Source organism: Cyclopterus lumpus, chromosome 3 (genome assembly GCF_009769545.1).
Source record: "Cyclopterus lumpus isolate fCycLum1 chromosome 3, fCycLum1.pri, whole genome shotgun sequence".
Taxonomy (NCBI): Eukaryota; Metazoa; Chordata; class Actinopteri; order Perciformes; family Cyclopteridae; genus Cyclopterus; species Cyclopterus lumpus.
The window spans coordinates 1,783,991-1,806,996 of NC_046968.1; the positions used below are offsets into that span (position 1 = coordinate 1,783,991).

Consider the following 23,006-nt stretch of genomic DNA (forward strand, 5'->3'; position numbering starts at 1 on the left):
CCTTATTAACTCTGCTTCCTCCCCGGAGTCTTTGTGACTTCACGTCTCATAGGGTTCATTGGACCTGGAGGTGTCTGATGCCTGGTGAGCCGGCCTCCCGCGTTGGCCCTGCTGATGCCCCGCCCCTTCCCCCCTCCTCTCTACCTACTTCTGTTTCATGGATTGGAGTTCCATTCATACATTGTCATATTCATGTAATGTGTTTATGTATTGCTCTTCTGAAGGTTTCTTCCCTTTTTTCCCTGTGAAAGGTTTTTTTTGGGGAGTTTTTCCTGATTCGATGTGAGGTCAAAGGTCAGGGATGTCGTATGTGTACAGATTGTAAAGCCCTCTGAGGCAAATTTGTAATTTGTGATATTGGGCTATACAAAATAAACTGAATTGAATTGAATAAGGTCCCCTGTCATTTGACGTCAGAGATTTCCCCTCCAATTTCAGAGGTTACGCGTTAGCGTTGTGTGGCGCTGTATCTGCATCTCGTTACCTTTTCTTTCTACAAATTTAAATTTATCTCCAGTTTTAGCCACATCTTACGCTAAACTTTTTTCAGATCCTGGCTGTTTTAATCTATATGTCTTAACTAGGCGTATGGTGTTTGCCAACACGTACTAAAGCCTTTAAGTCTAGTGCTCCCTGGACCGGAAAACCTGCCGAGACTACCAGCTAGATTCAGCTTTTAGCTTTGGAGCTAGCTAACGCTACTGGGACAACAGATACTGGGAGTCCTCACTCGCTATTATGGCTCTACTCACCTCTCCATCTGATTGTGTCAGCTGCTCCCGCCTGCCTGATAAAATCACAGAGCTGGAAGGAAGAATATCCACACTGTACAAGATCCAGGATGCCGAAAAACTGAGCAGGCCTGGCTCCGACCGCCTGCTCAGGGAGGCAGGCATCCCTCTACTGCCACTCAATACTTCAAAGTCTAGCTGGAGAAAAAATACAACATCCTTGCCCTACAGGACTTCAGCCAACCACAGGATCCTACCCAAATCCTCTCCCCTGGTCATCTCAATTAACCACCGACCCCCCCCCCCCCCCCCCCCAAACCCAACCCTACCTTCCTCTCCGACCTATCTGAATTCCTGACCCAGCTCTGCTCCCTCTCACATTCCATCCTGCTGCTCGGTGACTGTAAAACAGCCACAGAATTTCTGGACATACTTCGATGCTTCAACTTCACTCAGCACATCAATTTCCCTACCCACAACCACGGTCACACCCTGGACCTGGTCTGCTTCTCAGGACTCACTATCAATCATCTCACTGCAAAACTATATACCCTCCCCCACATACCTTGTCAACATCTACAATAACACACTGTCCTCCTGCATTGATCAGCTTGCCCCTCTCAAAACCAGAACTGTCTCTTTCACCCACACTGCCCCGTGGTATTTAAATCTGCTTTTAACCTGTGATGCTAGTTTTTATTTTGTTTCTCATTATTGTCATCTTTCTTGTTTTGTTGTTGGTTCTATTGTTTGTCTTTACGATGTAAAGTGCCTTGAGTACCTTTTAAAGCAAAGAAGAAGAAGGCTAACATTAGTTTAAATTCAGTCGTCACTTTATAGCATCCCCTGGAAACAGTTTCTGTTTCAGCATGTTTCTGTTCTTGGTTGAATGTGATTTATCACACATTGCCAAACTGGTTAATATGCTGTCTTGATTTGCATGTCGTTCTTTTATTTCAAAATGTGTTGAGCTCTCAGTTGAGTGGGAATACATTTACCTTAGCAGGATTTCTACTCTGAGTAATGTAGTAACGTTCCAGAATGGGGTTTTCCTCTGCTTTAAGATGGACTCTCTGCTTGATCCCAGCGGAGACTGCGAGTGGTGTTGCTATCCATCTGGAATACATTTAACACACACAGGGTTCAGTTCTAACAATGTCAGAGTCAGCATAAGATTTAGTTTTACAGATGGATTAAAAGTCACCATGATTATTTATATGATGTGATGATGTTGTGGTCGGGCGTGGGTAGGCTCAGCTGCAGATGGGGCGGAGTGGGGAAGTGGTTCTGGGAATGGTGCTTGTAAGTGGTGTAATTAACCTCAGCTGCAACAGATGTTTGTGATGGTGTATCTCCCCAATATATATGCTTGTAGCGGGGAGAGCTGAAGGAGAGAGCGTGAGACACCCGCAGGAAGTACGGAGCAGCGGTTGGTGGACGGACACGGCTGGTACGCTTGGAGGCGCAGCAGGAGAGCGTACACACGACAGCCCAAAAGAGCACTGCACACTCAATAATTATTAAGAACTCTCGATCATGGGTTGTTGCACCTATCTCCTCTTCTCTCTCTCCTTATGGATGAATTTACATATCTCCATTGTACCTTATTAACTCTGCTTCCTTCCCGGAGTCTTTGTGACTTCACATCTCATAGGGTCCATTGGACCTGGAGGTGTCTGATGCCTGGTGAGCCGGCCTCCCGTGTTGGCCCTGCTGATGTGCCCCGCCCCCCCTCCTCTCTACCTACTTCTGTTTCATGGATTGGAGTTCCATTCATATATTGTCATATTCATGTAATGTGTTTATGTAACTTTGTAATGCTGTTCATTCTGTACACATGACATCTATTAATCTGTTTTAGTTTTACAGATGGATTAAAAGTCACCATGATTATTTATATGACGTGATGATGTTGTGGTCGGGCGTGGGTAGGCTCAGCTGCAGATGGGGCGGAGTGGGGAAGTGGTTCTGGGAATGGTGCTGGTAAGTGGTGTAATTAACCTCAGCTGGTGTAATTAACCTCAGCTGCAACAGATGTTGTGCTCCGGCATACCCAAGTTGGTAACAGAAGTATTACACTGGAGCCCAATGTGGGACCTGAGCACATGGAGAATGATGGGCAACAGCCGGAGGTGCCGGCCTCACCAATTATCGCGCTGGGGCAGGTGCTCAGGGGAATTGCGGCAATGCAAAGGGACCAAGCAGAGGCTAACAGGCAGTTCCTGGGGGCGCTCCAGGCCCAAGCCGAGAGGCTGGTTCACGCTCTGGAGCAGCTCGCAGTGGGGACAGTTGCAGCTCCCTCTATGCTGGCCAGGGTGGCCTTACACCGGATGACCGCAACCGAAGATGTGCAGTTGTTCCTGGACTGGTTTGAGGTGACGGAGGAGGCATGCAGCTGTGGGCAGTCCGGCTCTTGCCTCTTTTGGCAGGGGAGGCAAAGACAGCGGCCCTGGAGCTACCCCTGGCAGCCAAGCACAACTCACCAACTGCGGTGGTTCCGCGTGGCCAGGCTGGGGTCCGAGGACCGACCCTTTGCCTATGCCCAGCGACTGAAATACATTGATACTAACTATACTGGTCCCTATTCATTAAGTTCAGGCATGTTCATTGAATGTGTTTATGTAACTCTGTAACGCTGTTCATCTGTACACATGACATCTATTGCTTCTGTCCATCCAGGGAGAGGGATCCTCCTTAGTTGCTCTTCTGACAGTTTCTTCACTTTTTTCCCCGTGAAAGGGTTTTTCCTGATGTCCTGGGACAGGGATGTCCATTTTGGGCTATACAAAATAAACTACATTTAATTTAAACATAGTTTTACATTCCCCTTTCCTCCGATGATTTCAGACCCTTTGTCAATCTCGTAAACTATTAATTTCTAGATTACCAAAAAAAATAAAACCTAAAATTCAGAGAGAAGTGAAGTAAATGTATTCAAACGTAGCATTGCTGAAATGCATTGAAGCTAAGTGTGAATAAATTGACAGACACAAACACACACACACACTCTGGCTCGTTGACTCCAGGAACAACAATGGAGCTCTATATGGCACGGAGGAAGAAGATGTATCTTTGATACACACTCAATTGAGGATGCATTTACTGTTGGTTTGAATAATACCAAAAATATCCTTCAAACCGTAACATACTGTGTAATCCTTTGAGGGAGAGGGATATGCTGTTGGTACAGTATGGGATAATAGAAGCACAGAGTGTGGAGCTTACCTTTCAAACAGGTATCTGATGAGTAAGAAGGCAAAGGTGTAGGGAACAGTGACGTAGAGATGTGAAGCTTTGGCATAGACCCGGTCCTCCCTGTCCTCCAGGTCAGCCCACGTCAGGTTCAAAGGCAGCCAGATTTTGTCCCACCAGAACCACTCATACAGTGTGTCAAACATCCCTCCAACCTAACAGCACCAGGTCACACAAACACAAGAAGTTAGATTATATTTTAGTAGCCACCAATAGACATGCAGTCTGTATCTAATATTTGTAAAGGTCAGGACTATGACTTGGCTGACAGTTCACAGCAAAGTGTCCAGAAACATAGGCGATAAACTGATTCAAATAATCTAAAAAATCAGCCATTTAACACGATTGTTTTTGGCAACAACGTTCACATTCATCTCCCATAATATCGTCATGGAGAATGTTCACTCATGAAACTTAACGTACTTCGTTTATGTCTTGGATAGACAGTTTTCACTTAAGAACAAACCCTCGGAACCGGATGAAAGACTCTCATTGTCCGAACAGGGGACCTGCTGGGTGTTCCCGGCAAGCGTCTAGTTCTGGAAGAAGATGAGTCGGGGGTCGTATCCTTCCCAGTCGACCAGGTACTGAAGATCTCGCCCCCAGCGACGGGAGAAAACAGGCAATGCACCGAGTAGAAAGGACTTCCTTCGATGAGGCGAGGGGTTGGAGGAGGAGCAGCTGCCACCACCAAGGGACTTATAATATCTCTTGCTGGCTGGCTGACGGTCTCTTGCTGGCCGGCGAGCCGGCCGACTCCCTGCTCCATACTATTGCACTGAGGCTAGTCGCCTCTCAGCGGTCCTGATGCTCCGGTGGTCCGGTCCGTGGTTGGCTATTGCATCCTCCCGGCTGGCATGGTTCTGCAGTGTTCCACCTCGCAGCTCCTCGGGCTCAACGGCTTCTCTGCTCCTCCGTTCGTCTCGGCCATCGGGGCGCTCGGACTCCTTCGTCGGCCCCGTTGCATCCACAAAGCCTCCCGCGGAGGGTTTGTTTGCTCCTGGCCTGATCGCTCCACGCTTTCCATCCCCTCCCTCTGGTCGGCCGATCGCATTGTTGCAGGCAAGGGCAGTTGCTGTTGATTGAATCCGTCTGTATGCACGCTGGGAACTAGTCATGAGTTTATTCCGAATAAAATAAACATGCATTTGTTTGAAAGTGACTTTCTCCAATGATTTGCTCAAAATGGGGAGTGAATTAATTGGATGGCTATTTGCACATGTGAAGGCTGATTTATTGTCCTTTGGTATTGGAATCACATTTGCCACTTCCCAGACCTTTTGGCATACACCGTACATTAAGTATTTGTGGAAGATGTGACATATTGGGGTAGATCTGATGCAAATCGCAACAGTTTATCATCTAGATGGTCTATACCAGCCAGAGACGACAACATTCTCTCAATGTCAGGGGAAGTTCTTTCTGAGATTATCAACTTTACTCATGAAGTAATTATTGAAATAATTGGCAATCTCTACTGGTTTAGTGAGGAAAGTCCCATTATTTATTATGTTAGGCATTGCTTGATGTTACTTTTACTCTGGTTTACTACAGGTTTATGATCTTGGTGGTCTCAATGACCTTGACTTTTATGCTGCCTACTATTAGAGCTAATCGTCAAATCTTTCCGGAACTGGAAAAGCATTGACTCAGCCACTATGACCATGGATCTCCATCTCATCACCTGCCTAGCCTCTGCATCAATGGATGAATTAGTGGAACTCTATAATACATCCCTGAGCAGTGTTTTTGAGCTCCATGCCCCTGTCAAGTCACGTGAGGTCATTTTCTCAAGCTCCGCTCCCTGGTTCACACATGAGCTGCGGAAAATAAAAACAGCTGGGCGTGTCCTGGAACGACGCTGCAGACACTCTGGGCTCACTGTCCATGAACTGGCTTTCCGTGGGCATCAAAGGGCCTACTCCAACTCCCTTAAAGATGCTTGCTCACAGTTCTATTTCAGCTTAATCAATAAAAACCCTGGCAACTCTAAACAGCTTTTTCCCATCATAAACCATCTCCTGAAGCCACAACCACCCTGTTCAACTGAGGCTACGGAAGAGCAATGCAACAGCTTCATTGACTTTTTCAGATCTAAGGTCAACAACTTTCGCTCTCTGATCTCCAGCTGTCCATCTGGCTTCCCTGTGACCTCAACACCGTATCTGCGAGTGTACTGTCTCCTCTACATCTCGCTGAGGTTCACGAGAGCCATGTCCAGGAAATCCTCAGAAAAATTAAATCCTGTACTTGTACCCTGTACCCCATTCCCGCTGCTCGGCTCAAGTCACATATCCCTCTCAGTCCTCTCATCACCAAAGTTGTTAACCTTTCCCTTCAGTCTGTCTGTGTCCCACCTACTCTCAAGGTTGCTTCTAGACAATTACAGGCCTATCTCCAACCATGCCTTCCTGTCCAAGGTGTTAGAGAAGGTAGTTGCTTCTCAACTTCAGGACCACCTCAAACACAACTTGTTTGAAATTCCAGTCAGGGTTTCGTTAAGCTCACAGCACTGAAACTGCTTTGCTCAGGGTGACGAATGACCTGCTGATGACAGCAGATGTAGGATCACCCTCACTCCTCATCCTCCTGGACCTGACTGCAGCACACCACCATTGGACTATTAGACTTTGCACTCAAGTGGTTTCAATCCTACCTTTCTGGCAGAACTGAATATGTCTCACTGGGAAGATTCCAATCCAGACTGCTTTTGACTAACGGTGTACACTCCGGGAGTATGAACTTAAAAGTTATGAGGTAATGGTCTGACAGAAGAGGGTTCTGTGGGAAGACCTCCAAATGTTCAATGTCACATGCAAGAACAAGGTGACGGGTGTGGCCAAAGCAGTGAGTGGGTTTCTGTACTCTCTGACAGAAGCCAATCGAGTCCAACAATGAGATAAATGCAGTACTAAGGCAATCATTATCAATATCCACATGAATATTAAAATCTCCTGCAATAATAACCTTATCAGTTTTAAGGACTAAACTTGATAAACACTCTGAAAATTCAGATATAAATTCTGAATATGGACCTGGTGGCCGGTACAGTATAACAAATAGGATTGGCTGTAATGTTTTCCAGGTTGGATGTGAAAGACTAAGAACAAGGCTTTCAAATGAGTTGTAGTTTAGTTTAGGTTTAGGATTCATTAATAGACTTGAGTCAAAGATGGCTGCTACTCCACCTCCTCGGCCGGTGCCTCGAGGAATGTGAGTATTAATATGACTTGGAGGAGTTGATTCATTTAGGCTGACATATTCTTCATGACTCAGCCAGGTTTCAGTAATCAATTTGATTGATATTAAATCATTTACTAATACAGCTTCAGATGACAGAAATCTAATATGTAGGAGTCCACATTTAATTCTCAGGTTTTGGTGCACTGCTGAAATAGTGTTGTTAACCTTTATGAGGTTATTTTGTATGACTCCTCTTCTGGTTACCCTCAGACATTGTTCTGCTGGTGTTTGGCCTACAGCTTGCTCCTGTAGGAGTCCTTGCACTCCCTGAGCTTCACCTTCAGGTGGTGCTGGACTCTCCTGAGCTTGTCCCTGTCCCCAGACCTGAAAGCTGCTTTCTTATGAAGAAGTGCTTTCAGGTCACTGGTGATCCATGGCTTGCTGTTCGGGAAGCAACGTACATTCCGGGATGGAATGGTGGTGTGTACACAGAACTTTATATATTCCGTGATGCAGTCCGTCATGCTGTTGATGTCCTCCCCATGTGGTCCACACAGTGCATCCCAGTCCGTTGACTCAAAGCAGTCCTGCGAGGCGTCATTAGCCCCCCCCCCCCCCCCCCCCCCCCCGAGACCACCTCCTAAATGCCGAAGGGCCTACACATAATGCCCCTTAGGTGTGTTGAAGGCCGTTTTACACTCATCCCCCTCTCTGATTCGGACATGGTGATAGGCGTTGCGAAGGTCAAGCTCAGAGGAAATGGGGGCTCCTTAGACTCTGAGGGTCTTGTCCTTCTCTACAAAGAAGAATCCAGCCCTTGTGGGAGATGAGGGACGGATGAGACCAGCAGCCTCACATTATGCAAGTTTGTATTATGTATTTGTCCTTAGCCTCTCTTTCAAGGGAAAAAAGGGAGTAGAGGCGTCCACATGTAGATTGATGGCACAATCATAAGGACGGTGGGGAGGCAGAGACATGGCCTTGGACTTGTTGAATACCTCCTTGAAGTCCAAGTATTTTGCGGGAACCCCACGTAAGTTCAGGCGTGGAGTGAGTGAGGGAGGAACTCTGGTGCAGTGGCAGTTTCAGGCAGACCAAGTGGCAAGAGGAGCTCCAGGCTCTTACTATAACAAGACAAATATGAGTCACACTAAGCATCCGTGTTCCACAAACTTAATCGAGCATTGTTCCGAAAATCAATAGCACAGTCCGTGATGGGTTGGTGGCCCTGTAGTAGTAGAATGGACATGACATAAATCTATGGTGAATGGTAAATGGACTGTACTTGTATTTCTCTTTTCTAGTGTTCCAACCATTCAAAGCGCTTTAACACTAAAAGGCATCATTCACCCATTCATACACTGATGGGAGGAGCTACCATGCAAGGTGCCAACTGCACATCAGGACTAACTAACATTTATACACTGATGGGAGGAGCTACCATGCAAGGTGCCACCTGTCCATCAGGACTAACTAACATTCATACACTGATGGGAGGAGCTACCATGCAAGGTGCCACCTGTCCATCAGGACTAACTAACATTCACATACTGATGGGAGGAGCTACCATGCAAGGTGCCACCTGCACATCAGGACTAACTAACATGTATACACTGATGGGAGGAGCTACCATGTAAGGTGCCACCTGTCCATCAGGACTAACTAACATTCACACACTGATGGTAGGAGCTACCATGTAAGGTGCCACCTGTCCATCAGGACTAACTAACATTCACACACTGATGGAAGGAGCTACCATGTAAGGTGCCACCTGTCCATCAGGACTAACTAACATTCACACACTGATGGAAGGAGCTACCATGTAAGGTGCCACCTGTCCATCAGGACTAACATTCATACCCATTCATACACCGATGAAACAGCTACGGGAGAAATCTGGGGTTATCCATCCTCTGATTGAAGGACGTCCCGCTTTTTGACTTACTCTTTATTAACTCGTCATGTTCCACGTAATGCGGGGCTCTTACATTACCAATGGTTCTGTTATGTTTTTATGACAAACATGAGTTGAGTCATGTCACGTAGGTACAAGCTGAAAGCCAGCTGCTGCTCTATTCTATATTGGAGGGCTCATTAGAGCCGACAAATGAGAATCCGATACAATATGCAGGCTGATGTAGTCATTTGAGATGCAATGTTTGGATTGTTTGTTTAGTTACACTTTAGATTCTGGGATTTCTATCAGTGCTTGTGTGAGTCAGCGCTAGCATTAACCTCTCCGCACAATGTGTTGATATGTGGCCCCCTCAACATACTCACTTTAATTTGGCTCTGTTAAAATCTCTCTAGTCTCCTGGATTCAATTCCAATATATTCATTACAATTTATGTTGCACGCCTATAATTTCACACCACTAACAGACAGCTCATCCGAAATAGAGTAAAACACGGAATTCGATGAGCAAAGTCTGTTAGAAAATATGTTCAGCCTGCGTGTTGTACCCACAACTCTCTGCCTGACTTTTACTCTGGTTGACTCAAAACATTAACAGTGAGTAGAGGTAGACACGTTTCCTCTGAAATAATGGACAAAAGCCAAAAGTCTTACTTAGTGGAAGTTTACAAGAAAATTACCCATAACGAAGAATACAACCTCTGAATCCGCATTAAACAACCTACAAAAACTGCTTTTCATGACCTCAGGGTTGATTAATAAAGAGTAATTGCTTCATTTGTCCATTAGTTTTGTGCTTCAAGTGACATTAAACAAGATTTTCATTCCACCGTTACATACCTGCTGGACCTACAAAGGTGACCCAAAAATACAGGTCTTTGAAACTGTCAAACTGGGATAGAAAACAGGTCTCAAACTTATTTACCAGTGTGTTTATCTATCTGACACAATTGACTTTTTTTCATCCCACTTCAGCCATGACAAAGCTCACAGAGAGAAAACCTGGAACTTTCACTCACATTCAAGCTAAAACAAGCAATGGGCTCACCAATCACACTCCTATGCCACAGGCTTACCTTTCCAGTGTCAGTGCTACCAGATAGAGCAGGTAAGGGCTGTTGTTTCCACACCAGCTGACTGAAGGCTGTGTTTGCCGTGGAGGACGAACACAGATGGTAAAATCTTCTATTGCCCCGTTACGACTAACAGCTAGCCACTCTCTCTTTGTTTGACATTCTTTAGGGTCACACCCAGCCCTGCCACAATTACCTGCAAAGGTTTTTTTTCTGCCCTCCAGGAAGTAGAGGTAAGCATAACACACACACAAGCTTCTTTTTTTTCTCCCTTCCCTCAAAGGATCTAATATCCTTGTTTGTATTGTGTTCCTGATAAAGTACAAAAGCAGGTTCTCCCATAAAACAAACCTTCAAAGGATAGAGGAGGCAACCGGGAAATTATGTTGACTTTCACAAAATGCCATTTGATGAGCTTGGCCCATTATAAACCCTAACCCTGTTTTATTTATAATCAATGACAATATCTAACACATGTATTCTTTTTCTGCACTTACACATTAACTTACGCTACAGATCCTGCAGTTCACATTGTCTGACTCATCATTTGACACAAATTGTTAGCTTTACACTGACAATGATGTTGCTCTCAGCTCTTACACTACATTTGACATTTCAAACCCTTTTAAGCACTGACTTACCATGTAACACATTAACTGCTTTTAGCATTTACACTTCAACTATAGTCTGACTCACTGGGTGTAGACTGTGGGTATAAGCCTGCCAATGGCTACCTATTTCACACAGCATTCGCCTCCTCGTCTTCTAGCTGTGCTATTTATTTTGCAAGGCTTGCTGTGTCCTGTTTTCCACCACAAACGCCAGCCCAAGACAATTGTGATTGGTTTAAAGAAATAAAAACGAGTGATAGCGTTTTTTTCCCTCTCCCAGAATGATAATATATGGAGGCAACCTTTTCTTTGGTGGCTATGTGAGATGACACTTCAGCTGAATACAACTCCTCTCACTGCTTACACTTCAAATAACATTTCATGTGTTTTCTTTTTCAGTTGAACTGGCAGTTCAACTTCATCCGGCCCCCCTATACATAAACTGAAACTAAAACTTGTGTTGCTTCTGTCATCTTCTTTCTGTGCTTTAACTTCAGGTACAACTAAACATCCCTTAATATATTCAGCTTTCCTGCAATACGGACTCCAACAAGCTCCAACAATTAACTAGAATGTTTCTGTGGCAAACACAAATGATAAATATATATATATATATATATACTGTATGTCTATATCTATATATAGACATACACATATTGGTATGATGGTTTTAAGTGGGGTTGCAGGGTTTTTGTGGTTCAGGGTGTGTGTGTGTACTGACAGAGCAAACAGTGTACTGGTACTCAATGTCAAGCTCAATCAATAGAACCCTTTAAAGGCACTCCTAACTAATGACTAACATGCCACAAGGAAAGGTACCTGGAGAGTTCCTATAGGGCGTGGGCCAATATAACAATTTTCACCAGAATAATCTTGGTCACCAGGCTGACGAGTCCATTTGTGTTTTCATTATTGGCAGCATGTTTCCATTATGACTGGTGGCACAAACAGGACTCAAGAGCATGAGTTGAAACATGGGATTAGATAAATAAAAGTATTGGTATGTTATGAAAAGCTGGTATGGATATACAGGAGATAAGGGATGAAGTAAACAAATCCAAAAGGAGCCAAGCTAAAAACATGTCTCTTTTTGTCCATTTTACATCTCGTTATCTCCTCTGATCATCATAAATCTGTCTTGGCCATATACATCAGGTCTTTTTTCTCTCTTGATAGACAGTACTTCTGTGTTTAAATTGATGCAATGTTCCCAAAGGCAATTGTGATCTTTGCATATCCCTTCTTGCCACCCTGGATATCATGTTCATCTTTACCTGTCACCCTATATGCTAGTAGTTAGTTGGTCTGTCACATGTTGAAATAACACTTTTCCAAGTGGTAGGCTAATATCACTCCTGTTCTCTGTCTGCCTTCTGTTTTGTCACAGGTTGAAATTCAGTTGGATTTGTGCTTGCCACTATTTATTTGTGTTGGGTTTGTGTTGTTGTCTGTCTGTATGTTTTACACTCTGGTAGGAATTTCTGCCCCCACCACTGCAATCAACTGTGTTATGACCAAAACAAAGCTTCATGTTTTGTGTAGGACTTCTTGCAAACATCCTTTTGGTTTCTCTGCGAGTCCTGTAGTTCTGTCATCCGGACTTTTCTGCAATCGCTGCATGTTTTTGAAGCACTGTTTTGTCTTCCTCACCATGTTCCTATGCTGATCTTCTCCTTGAGCTGTTCCCTATCTGAGATTGATTGCAATTTCTCCTACTTCCTTGTTCCTTAGCCCTGCAGCATTGATTAAGGTGATCCCTAACAGTCTTACCTTCAACTTTGAGTGCATTTGGGGTGGGTAGGATCACCTTGTAGGATGCTTCACGTTTGGCCTTGTTCCAGTGTCTTTTGAACTTTCGGAGATACACCCAGTCTCCCGGTTGTCTTTTGCTCGTCTCGGACTGCAACTTGTCTGCAGCCAGGGTGAACTGGGATTTGGCCTGCAAAAATGTGGTGCTGTGTATGGCAGTTAAGCTTTTAACATAATGTTCCATTTCTGCTTCAAGTGGTGGTTTTATTCATAGGGTTCCTTGGAGTAAGGAATTGGCATAGGTCTAAGTCTTGGCATTTTGTGCGGAGTTAGATGCATCATGCGGTTAGTAATACATCTCATGTGTATTAATGCAAACGGTACGGCATCTGGCCATTCAATCTTCGCTGATTGCTATCTGAAATGATTTAGGCTATTTTGGTTTTTAATTGCTCTGTCAACCATTCCTTGAGACTGAGAGTGTTAAACACACCATAGTCTGTGCTTAATTATTGTTGACAAAGTGTCTTTGATGATCTGTTCTGGAATGCCAAATCTTTGTTTGACTTCTTTGGTAAATAATGATTGATGATGATATGATTATATTGTTTGAGTGTCACTGCTTTCAGCTGATGTAGCTTAAATTGTTCTGCTGAATCTATCAACAACTAGAACGGGCACTCGGTAGAGCGCATACCTTCGCCGCAGCCACTTTTTGGTACTTGGCATGAGAGTGTGGGGAACAGTAAATGTATGTAACTTGATACCAGATATTGTGGTAAACATCACAAAAGAATGATGTATGAACATCAGCCTTGATTTATTAATTTCGAAAGAAAACCATTGATGTATCGTGAGTCCCTGACCTTTGACCCCCATTTTGCTAACAAGGGTAATGACGGCATTGTGTCGTGGTGGATATCACACGATTGGGCATTAAGTTCTGAACATTTTGGCATTAGTATCATGCAAATTAGACACAAATTAAAAACGCTATGGTAAAAAGATGATTTTGACATTTTTATGATTTTTACCTTTGACCCGATCGCTCCCAAAATCTAATCAAATGGTCCCAGGATAACAGCCAATCATCCCACCAAATTTCATGCGATTCGGTTTAATACTATTTGAGTTATGCGAATAACAAACAGACATATTTCCAAATAAATACACAGCGATCAAAACATAACCTCCGCAAAAGTATTTTGCGAAGGTAACAATCAGTATGGACCTCAAGTGGCCTATTACACGTACATGTACATCAATGTAGTCTGTCAGTAGGTGTTTGAATGGCCCTTATGGCACTGGTATTGATCCAATAAAAAACATGTGCGGATGTAATGTTCTACGCATGCTGTACAGTCAGCTAAAAACTTGCCTCCCATAGCTGTAAAATTAGGCTGCCACAAAGTCTGTTGAAACTGTCTAATAATCTCCCCCCTTGTGCAATGCCTAGGTCAGTGAGCTGTGCTAATAATGTGTAGGAGCGCAGTTAGTACAACGAAACAAATATATTTTATATACCCCACTCTGCAGGCTCATGGGCTCATGGGCACTAATGAGAGGAGCTACCATGTAAGGTACCACCTGTCCATCAGGACTAACTAACATTCATACACTGATGGGAGGAGCTACCATGCAAGGTGTCACCTGTCCATCAGGCCTAACTAACATTCATACACTGATGGGAGGAGCTACCATGCAATGTGTCACCTGTCCATCAGGCCTATAACAATTATACACTGATGGGAGGAGCTACCATGTAAGGTACCACCTGTCCATCAGGCCTAACTAACATTCATACACTGATGGGAGGAGCTACCATGCAATGTGTCACCTGTCCATCAGGCCTATAACAATTATACACTGATGGGAGGAGCTACCATGTAAGGTACCACCTGTCCATCAGGACTAACTAACATTTATACACTTATGGGAGGAGCTACCATGCAAGGTGCCACCTGTCCATCAGGACTAAGTAACATTCATACACTGATGGGAGGAGCTACCATGCAAGGTGCCACCTGTCCATCAGGACTAAGTAACATTCATACACTGATGGGAGGAGCTACCATGCAAGGTGCCACCTGTCCATCAGGACTAAGTAACATTCACACACTGACGGGAGGAGCTACCATGTAAGGTGCCACCTGTCCATCAGGAGTAAGTAACATTCATCCACTGATGGGAGGAGCTACCATGTAAGGTGCCACCTGTCCATCAGGAGTAAGTAACATTCATCCACTGATGGGAGGAGCTACCATGTAAGGTGCCACCTGTCCATCAGGAGTAAGTAACATTCATTCACTGATGGGAGGAGCTACCATGTAAGGTGCCACCTGTCCATCAGGAGTAACTTTGTATTTACAGCATGGCTTCCATTGACTCTGCCGTATCCATTATGTTGAGTATGTAACTGATTAATACAGTTACAGTAGTATCAAACATCTACTTTACATAGACCTTACATTATCTGTTGTAATATTTTATTTAACTTTTCAAATATGTTCCTCCATCTGGTAACTCAGCAACTAAAGCATTAACAGTTACATAATTGAGCGACATGCTGCATTCAAAAGATAAAAGAGCTGTTGTTGCTGTTTACTATGAGTATTTACAGCCTCAAACATGCTTTGACTGATACTTAAATGTTGTTATCATGATGATTGTGTCCTATACAAATGTAACCAGTGAAAGCTAAAAAAGAAAGAAGAGAAGGTTGGATTTTACCATGTTCTGTGAATGCAGCACCATGTCAGCAAGCGGGCGTGGTTAATGTGGATCATCAACTTCCGGGAAAACAGCGTGAGTTGTGAATGCCCACATGTCATACAAGTATGCTCTTATTCTCACAGTAATGTCGTATTCTACTCGACACAGCTCGTGATGTTGTGTGGAGGCTGTAGAAGCCAGGTCGGGTCTCACTCACAGTCCTCGACAGGGTGAGACGAGGCTAGCCGAGGAAGCGGTCTGTCCCACTGTGTGTTCATTGTACGGTCACACCGTCCACACACTGCCTCCGCTAGCTCACGGCACGTTAGCCGGTGACGGACGTTCAGTAAGTAACGTCTGTGCTGTGACGTCACTAAGACTGTTCCCGTACACCACGTGCTCGCGTGACTGTTCTCTTATTAGTGACACCGGAGCGCTTTACGGCAGGTGTAGTGGTGTCACCTGTCCCAGCGGTTCGCCATGGGACTCTCCAGCCTGGACAAGATCATCGCGCTGCAGAGAAACCCTGCCAACATCAGGAACCTGTGCATCCTGGCGCACGTGGACCACGGTGAGCTGGCACGCGGTCATGACGTCTGTTCACTTCTACGGTCACCAGCAGCAGCGAGCTCTGATTTACAGGTCTTCGATGAGGGCAATCCATACTCTATTTAGAATGTCATAGAACATGCCCAATATAGATATATTATGCGATATGATTAGATGATGCTACATGTATGTATGTATACATGCAACATCATCCGGGTGTCTGTCAGGTGTTTCCACGTGCAGAACTGTTTATAAATATCCATGTACACACACTTATATTACATTCACCACATGTCATACAACACATATGATATTTACATCAAATGTCAACTCAATATTAACTTGAGTTGCCAGATCGTACATGTGCAACTAACTGAAACAGCTTTTTAAATCTCTTTTTACACATTATTGTTAATATACAAATTAGAAATCTAGAGGAATTTGATGTAGGATTAGGTGATATGGATAAGTATCACAGCACACACTTTTCACAATTAGATGTAGGACCCTGTGTATGTTCTTAATTATAATTAAGTTTTTTTCATTTCGACATTGCATATCATTTTAGGGCTGCCACTTATGTCCAATAGGTAACATAACTCCAATAAATTCATTTTAAAATGATAAAACAGAGAAAAGCAGTTAGTCTTACAAATGTAAGATTGACAAAGGTTATTCTTGTTATGGTTGTGAATCATTTAGAACATCTGAATATGTGCAGGCAAAACTACTCTGGCTGACTGCTTAGTGGCAACTAATGGCATCATATCAAGTCGACTGGCTGGGAAGGTAAGTGGCTTCACTTGCTGCACATGACATGTGTTTCAGTTGTTTTGTCATGATTTGCGCTAACTTGCGGTGTTAATCTGCCAGCTGAGGTATCTGGACAGCAGAGAGGATGAACAGATCCGAGGAATCACTATGAAGTCCAGTGCCATCTCTCTGCATTACAGAAACGGTAAGCCTGCTTTGGTTAGTCAACTCTTCAAATAGTCATGATTTGCTATAATTTCCTGTTTTTGTGTTTCTGGTTTTGCACCAGCCTGATCTTCTGATGTGGTGTGATTAATCTTTTTATTGCAAATGTAAAATAGAGAGAAACAATTAGAGCTTGTCTGGTGCAGAGAGCAATAGTGATTGTAGTACATGTTAAATGTCTTTTGTGGAGCACCTTTCTAATTGTTTTACCACTCAAAGGGCCTCCACTCCATCCAGTCTACATTCACCCATTCAGACACACATTCATACACTGATGGCACCATGCTCATCTGGATTTAATCTAAATATTCATTCACATGCACTCGCACAACGAAGGCTCAATCTTCATGAGCAATGTGGGGTTCAGTATCTTTCACACAAAGACATGTGGACTGGGGTAGGAGGGGATCGAAGGCCGATCTTCAGATTAGTTCACAACCGATTTATGGCAGCAAGATTTAAAAAATGCTAGCATTCTCACTTTTGAATGTTGTATTTCTTCCACATGAAAATGAAGGCTTTCAATGTGGTTTTGGCTTGTTGGAGATACTTCCATCAGGTCCGTGTGTGTTTGTTTTAAGGCGGGGTCTTCAACTCAAATTCAACAAAGTCCAGTTGGAGAGCACTTCCTCATACAAAGATCCAAAAGATTTAGTCCCATATTTATTGAAGTAGCCATCAGTTATATTAACTTATATAACTTACAATCAAATAACAAAGTTCAATTGAATAATATCTCAACAATATTTATTGTTAGATTTCAAATTGAACTGGATGAAATATAAATAATATATAGTCGGAAAGCTTTTGAAAGATGTGACTTAAATATACTTAATTTTAGAAAAAAATAATTTAACTGAGTTGTCTTTGCCCTGCAGCTTTAAATTCAAAAGTTTGAAGTGATCAATAAAAAGCCATGATATTCATATTATACATTTGTGTGCAGGGAATTTCACTGGTTATAGAAACCTCTGAATCCAGCTGTAATTCCCTCTTTGTTGGACAGTGAATTAATGTATCTGATCATTTGAATGCACAGACAATGAACCTGAGTGGGAGCGTTCGCTCCAGAGTTGTTCTTTGTCTCGTCGTGGCGCTTCACATTGCTGGTTTGAAACTGCCCTGTGGGAAGAACAAGAGTCTGGTCATTCTTGGTCAATGATTCTGGTCTCACTGTCCACTTTTCTCTTTTTGGAGGTGTGTGTGTGTGTGTGTGTGTGTGTGTGTGTGTGTGTGTGTGTGTGTGTGTGTGTGTGTGTGTGTGTGTGTGTGTGTGTGTGTGTGTGTGTGTGTGTGTGTGTGTGTGTGTGTGTGTGTGTGTGTGTGTGTGTGTGTGTGTGTGTGTGTGTGTGTGTGTGTGTGTGTGTGTGTGTGTGTGTGTGTGTGTGTGTGTGTGTGTGTGTGTGTGTGTGTGTGTGTGTGTGTGTGTGTGTGTGTGTGTGTGTGTGTGTGTGTGTGTGTGTGTGTGTGTGTGTGTGTGTGTGTGTGTGTGTGTGTGTGTGTGTGTGTGTGTGTGTGTGTGTGTGTGTGTGTGTGTGTGTGTGTGTGTGTGTGTGTGTGTGTGTGTGTGTGTGTGTGTGTGTGTGTGTGTGTGTGTGTGTGTGTGTGTGTGTGTGTGTGTGTGTGTGTGTGTGTGTGTGTGTGTGTGTGTGTGTGTGTGTGTGTGTGTGTGTGTGTGTGTGTGTGTGTGTGTGTGTGTGTGTGTGTGTGTGTGTGTGTGTGTGTGTGTGTGTGTGTGTGTGTGTGTGTGTGTGTGTGTGTGTGTGTGTGTGTGTGTGTGTGTGTGTGTGTGTGTGTGTGTGTGTGTGTGTGTGTGTGTGTGTGTGTTCACTGTCTGTTTCTTAAAAAAGTTCCCATTGAATACAATTAAAAAACAAAACAAAGTATCAGCATAGTTTACAACTAATTATTGTTAGAACATCGATATTGTGTTGAACGTTAGAAATGATATTCATGCATGATCTAAATTGGTATTTGCTTAATCTGAGGTCCTGCTCTTGAATTGGTGTAAATCACACAAGGTGTCCCCTCTTCTCCTCTCAGGAGACCAGGAGTACTTACTGAACCTGATCGACTCTCCGGGTCACGTGGACTTCTCCTCAGAAGTGTCCACTGCCGTCCGGCTGTGTGACGGTGCCATCGTGGTGGTGGATGCTGTGGAGGGAGTGTGTCCACAGGTAAGACATGTGTTACAGTCTAAGTATTAAGACTTATTTGTTTTCTGTAGTTCAGCACATTGAATTGAAGTCGATATTTGAAATGAGACGATTACTGCTGTCAGATTACGTTTGATTGTGTTTACATAAACCTCACATCCTCACTCATGGGTCTAATGGGGCGTTCACACCAAACGCGTTGCCAAAGTTTCGCAACTCTCCAGCCAATCAGCGTTGAGATGCTCCGCCCGAGGCGGAGTCGGTGAAACTCCCCGAGCTGTGTGAGCCTACGGATGATAAGCACGCCCCCTTTTCGGAACTGGTTGCGAAAGACACAAATGAACAAAACTTGACTGGCGAATAAACAGACAAGAGTATTCGCAACGCGTTTGGTGTGAACGCACCTTAAAGGTTATTGCACTTACAGTAGATAATGAGCATGCACGTGTCATCACACAACCTAATACCCATTCAATCTGATGCCAAGCCAGAAGATAAAAAGGAAGAAGTCTAAAAGAGGAATACTGAGTTTGAGTTCCACAGCTACATCTATTAAGAGTGAAGATTCAGCAACTTGAATGGCGATTTGAGTGCCGAGAGGCAATAACTGCAATTTTGCCCTGTTTCCTAATTGGGAGTAAGCAAATGCGTTGTGCACTTAGGATTGTGGGTGTTTTAGGAGCGCGTAGGATACTCGCATGCATCCTTGAAGATCCTCAGAAGAAGGCCTCAGTCCTCAGTAGACTTTGAAAGATCCTTGACATGCAACAGTTCTTTGGAGGCATTCGATGACGTAGAAACCTGAAATTCAGCCGCTGGAAAACGCTTCATGACATCGAGAAACAACGTGTCAAACTTAAAACTAGTTTCTTTTACATTTGATCTTCAAAGTTTAAAGAAAGTTCCCAATCATTTTCTGAAGTTGAAACATTTGAAGTAACCTTTATGATGGTCAGTGTTTTTATATAATTACTTTAATTACAATGACTTATTTATAGGAATTAGTTATGTTTGGTGATCAGTCATGTAAAAAAGTGAGAGGTGATCTTTTTAAATTGTGTGTAGACCCAGGCTGTTCTGCGTCAAGCGTGGCTGGAGAACATCAGGCCCGTTCTGGTCATCAATAAGATAGACCGACTTATCGTGGAGCTGAAACTCACTTCTCAGGAAGCGTACGCCCACCTGCAGAAGATCCTGGAACAGGTGAGGCGCAGTCATTTGATCACTTTATTTTCACAGATATTTCATGCAAGTCATCTGTAACACTTTCAGCAACATTGTTGCGGCACAAAGAAGCGATGAAGAAGAAATGATGCTTGTGTTCAGCACTCTTGTGATTGTGTATTTTCTGTTAACTCATGGAAACATGGAGGAGCTGGTCGCCTTTTGTCCTTAAGAGTCAGTGTGCGTGTTGCTCTCTGTAGGTGAATGCAGTGACGGGGACTTTGTTCACGTCCAAAGTGCTGAAAGAGCGAGCGGAGGAGGACGAGGAGGAGGAGGAGAAGAAGAAAGACAGCAAGACGTTGAGTGGAGATCAGGTTTATGACTGGAGCGCCAGGCTGGAGGAGGCTGACGACTCGCAGCTCTACTTTTCTCCTGACCAAGGAAACGTGGTCTTTGCCAGCGCCACAGACGGATGGGGCTTCAGGTGAGGCTGGTTCCCTCTTAAAGAAGCAGTGTGTAGCATTCAGGGGGATTCATTGGCAGAAAGGGAATATCGTATTCATATCTTTGGTTCCATTGGTGTATAATCACCTGAAACCAAGATTTGCTTTTCTCTAACACACTTATAAAGGGAGGGTTGAGAAGATGCAGTTCAGCTAGAGGCAGTCTGCAACCTCATCACTAGATGCCACTAAGTCTTAACACGCTGCTCCTTTTAAGCTGCTTCAATGACATCAGTGGAGTGGAGGATCTAAGTGGAGGCCCAGGTCCTCAGGTCCTCAGGTGTAGAGGTTGGGTTTTCTTTTTTAACCACTGGCGGACTCTCAACACATGACAAAGGGCCTGTGTTCACATGTCTTTTTGAGGACGGAGCATTTGCGTCTGCATGGTGAAAGGCTTTTCTCTGTGCTGCGGCCAATCAGTGTGCTTAAACCTTTCAGACAAGTGAAGTAAATGGAGGAGAAGCTTGGTTGGTCGTGTCTGTATCCTGAGCTCTTAATTTTGAACAGACACTATCAGGGTTGCAAAATTCCGGGAATATTCAAAGTTGGTAACTGTCATGGGGAATAAACGGGAATAAACTGGAAATGTTGGGGTAATTTAACTGTATGTACCTTGTCATAAGCAGACATGCATGCAAACATTTATAATACAACTTTTAAAAATGATATTTTGTACTTTTTTGACATTTTGTGAGTAGAACTTTATTCTTTCATCAAACAACAAAAACATGAAGGTTGAATAAAAAAGGTGTATTCCCTATGATCACCACCCCTTTTTGTAGTGTTTTTCCCTGAATCCTCTCAGGTCTAAATGTTTTCTTCCTGGACCTCATCAACGTCCTCCTCACTGCTGTAAAAAGTTAGTCTACTGTATACAAATAAACTTGGTATTAAATTGAACATGGCTTCAGTTTACCAAGTAATCAATATGCTATATGACAAACAGTGTTGGGAAAGTTCACTTTCTACATGAACTGGTTAAGTTCATAATTCAAAATGTTGAACTAAGACACTATCATGACGGACTGAAAAGCCCATTTAGGAGCTGATCAGCTGGACACTGAATGTTGCTCTCTTTGGCGTTATGGCTGTCTGAGTAATGATAAGTATACAGTGCTGTGAAAAAGTATTTCCCACCTTCCTGATTCTTTTAATTTTTTTTGCATTTTTGTCACACTTAAGTGATTCAGATCATCAAAAAAAATTTAATATTAGACAAAGATACCACAGTAAATACGAAATGCAGTTTTTATTTCATTTATTTAGGGAAATGCCCAATGTGAACAAGTAATTACCCCCTAAACTTAATATCTAGTTGCGCCTCTCTTAATCAAGCATTAACTGACTGAGTCTTCCACATCGCTGTGGAGGAATATTGTCTGACTCTTCTATGCAGAATTGTTTTAATTCAGGCCCATTGGATAGTTTGAGCATAAACGGCTTGGTTAAGGTCAAGCACAGCATCTCAATCGGATTTAAGTCCGGACTTTGACTAGACCACTCCAAAACCAATGTAACTGGACGCACACCTTCCAAAAAATTAAACTTTTGTCTCATCAGTCCACAGAATATTTGCCCCAAAGTCTCCGGGAGCCTTTGTGTTCTTTTTGGAACCCTCCCATGATGTGTCTTTCTTATTGTTGAATCATGAACACTGACCTTGACTGAGGCAAGTGAGGGGTGCAGGTCTTTAGATGTTGTTCTGGGGTCTTTCATGACCTCCTGGATGAGTTGTTGATGTGCTCTTGGTGGACCGGCCCCTACTGGGAAGGGTCATCACCACTGTTCCACGTCTTCTCCATTTGTGGATAATGGCCCAAAGCCTTAGATGGGGCTTTGTAACCCTTTCCAGACTGATGCATGTCAATGACTTTGTTTCTCATCTGTTCTTGAACTTCTTTAGATCATGTGTTGCTTTTTGAGATTTCCTTTTTGAGGGCCTGCTTCACGTTGTCAGGCAGGTTTTATTTAAGTGATTTATTGATTCAACAGGTCTGGCAGTATTCAGGCTTAGGTGTGGCTCGTGAAATTGAACTCAGCTTTCCAAAAAATGTGGTTAATCACTTTGGCCACAATTTATCAATTACTTTTTCATATTGGGCCAGGTAGGTTTGGATTGCTTTTTTCCCTTTTTTAATACATGAAATCATCATTTTAAAAACTGCTTTTTGTACATACTCGGGTTATCTTTGTCTATTATTCAAATGTGTTTGCTCTGAATCATTTAAGTGACAAATATGCAAATGAATAAGAAACCAGGAAGGTGGCAAATACCTTTTCACTGCACTGTACTAGAGTGGTGATATGTTGGCAAGATATTGTTATGGAATTATAAACAAGGCGATATGCGGACACTGCCCCTTATTTATTGTCTGGAAAGATGATTGAAGTATTTTAGAAATGTCTTCACAGACTGCATATTCTATGAAAC

The 23,006-nt window shown here is 43.4% G+C and overlaps 2 protein-coding genes across 2 annotated transcripts in view; one reads left to right on the forward strand and one right to left on the reverse strand.

Annotated features, from left to right (window-relative positions):
* The window catches only part of cers3a (ceramide synthase 3a), a 34,159-nt gene extending 23,852 nt beyond the window's left edge, over positions 1-10,307 (reverse strand). Inside the window, exons 1-3 of the mRNA XM_034529629.1 lie at positions 10,157-10,307; positions 3,957-4,138; positions 1,730-1,847 (exon numbers count right to left, since the gene is read on the reverse strand). Of these exons, the coding sequence (XP_034385520.1) occupies positions 1,730-1,847; positions 3,957-4,129 (291 nt within the window). The 5' untranslated portion in view covers positions 4,130-4,138; positions 10,157-10,307. The remainder of the gene's footprint in view (positions 1-1,729; positions 1,848-3,956; positions 4,139-10,156) is intronic.
* A 4,988-nt stretch (positions 10,308-15,295) lies between these two features.
* The window catches only part of efl1 (elongation factor like GTPase 1), a 52,528-nt gene continuing 44,817 nt past the window's right edge, over positions 15,296-23,006 (forward strand). Inside the window, exons 1-6 of the mRNA XM_034561771.1 lie at positions 15,296-15,796; positions 16,496-16,563; positions 16,648-16,732; positions 18,796-18,929; positions 19,974-20,111; positions 20,333-20,556. Of these exons, the coding sequence (XP_034417662.1) occupies positions 15,706-15,796; positions 16,496-16,563; positions 16,648-16,732; positions 18,796-18,929; positions 19,974-20,111; positions 20,333-20,556 (740 nt within the window). The 5' untranslated portion in view covers positions 15,296-15,705. The remainder of the gene's footprint in view (positions 15,797-16,495; positions 16,564-16,647; positions 16,733-18,795; positions 18,930-19,973; positions 20,112-20,332; positions 20,557-23,006) is intronic.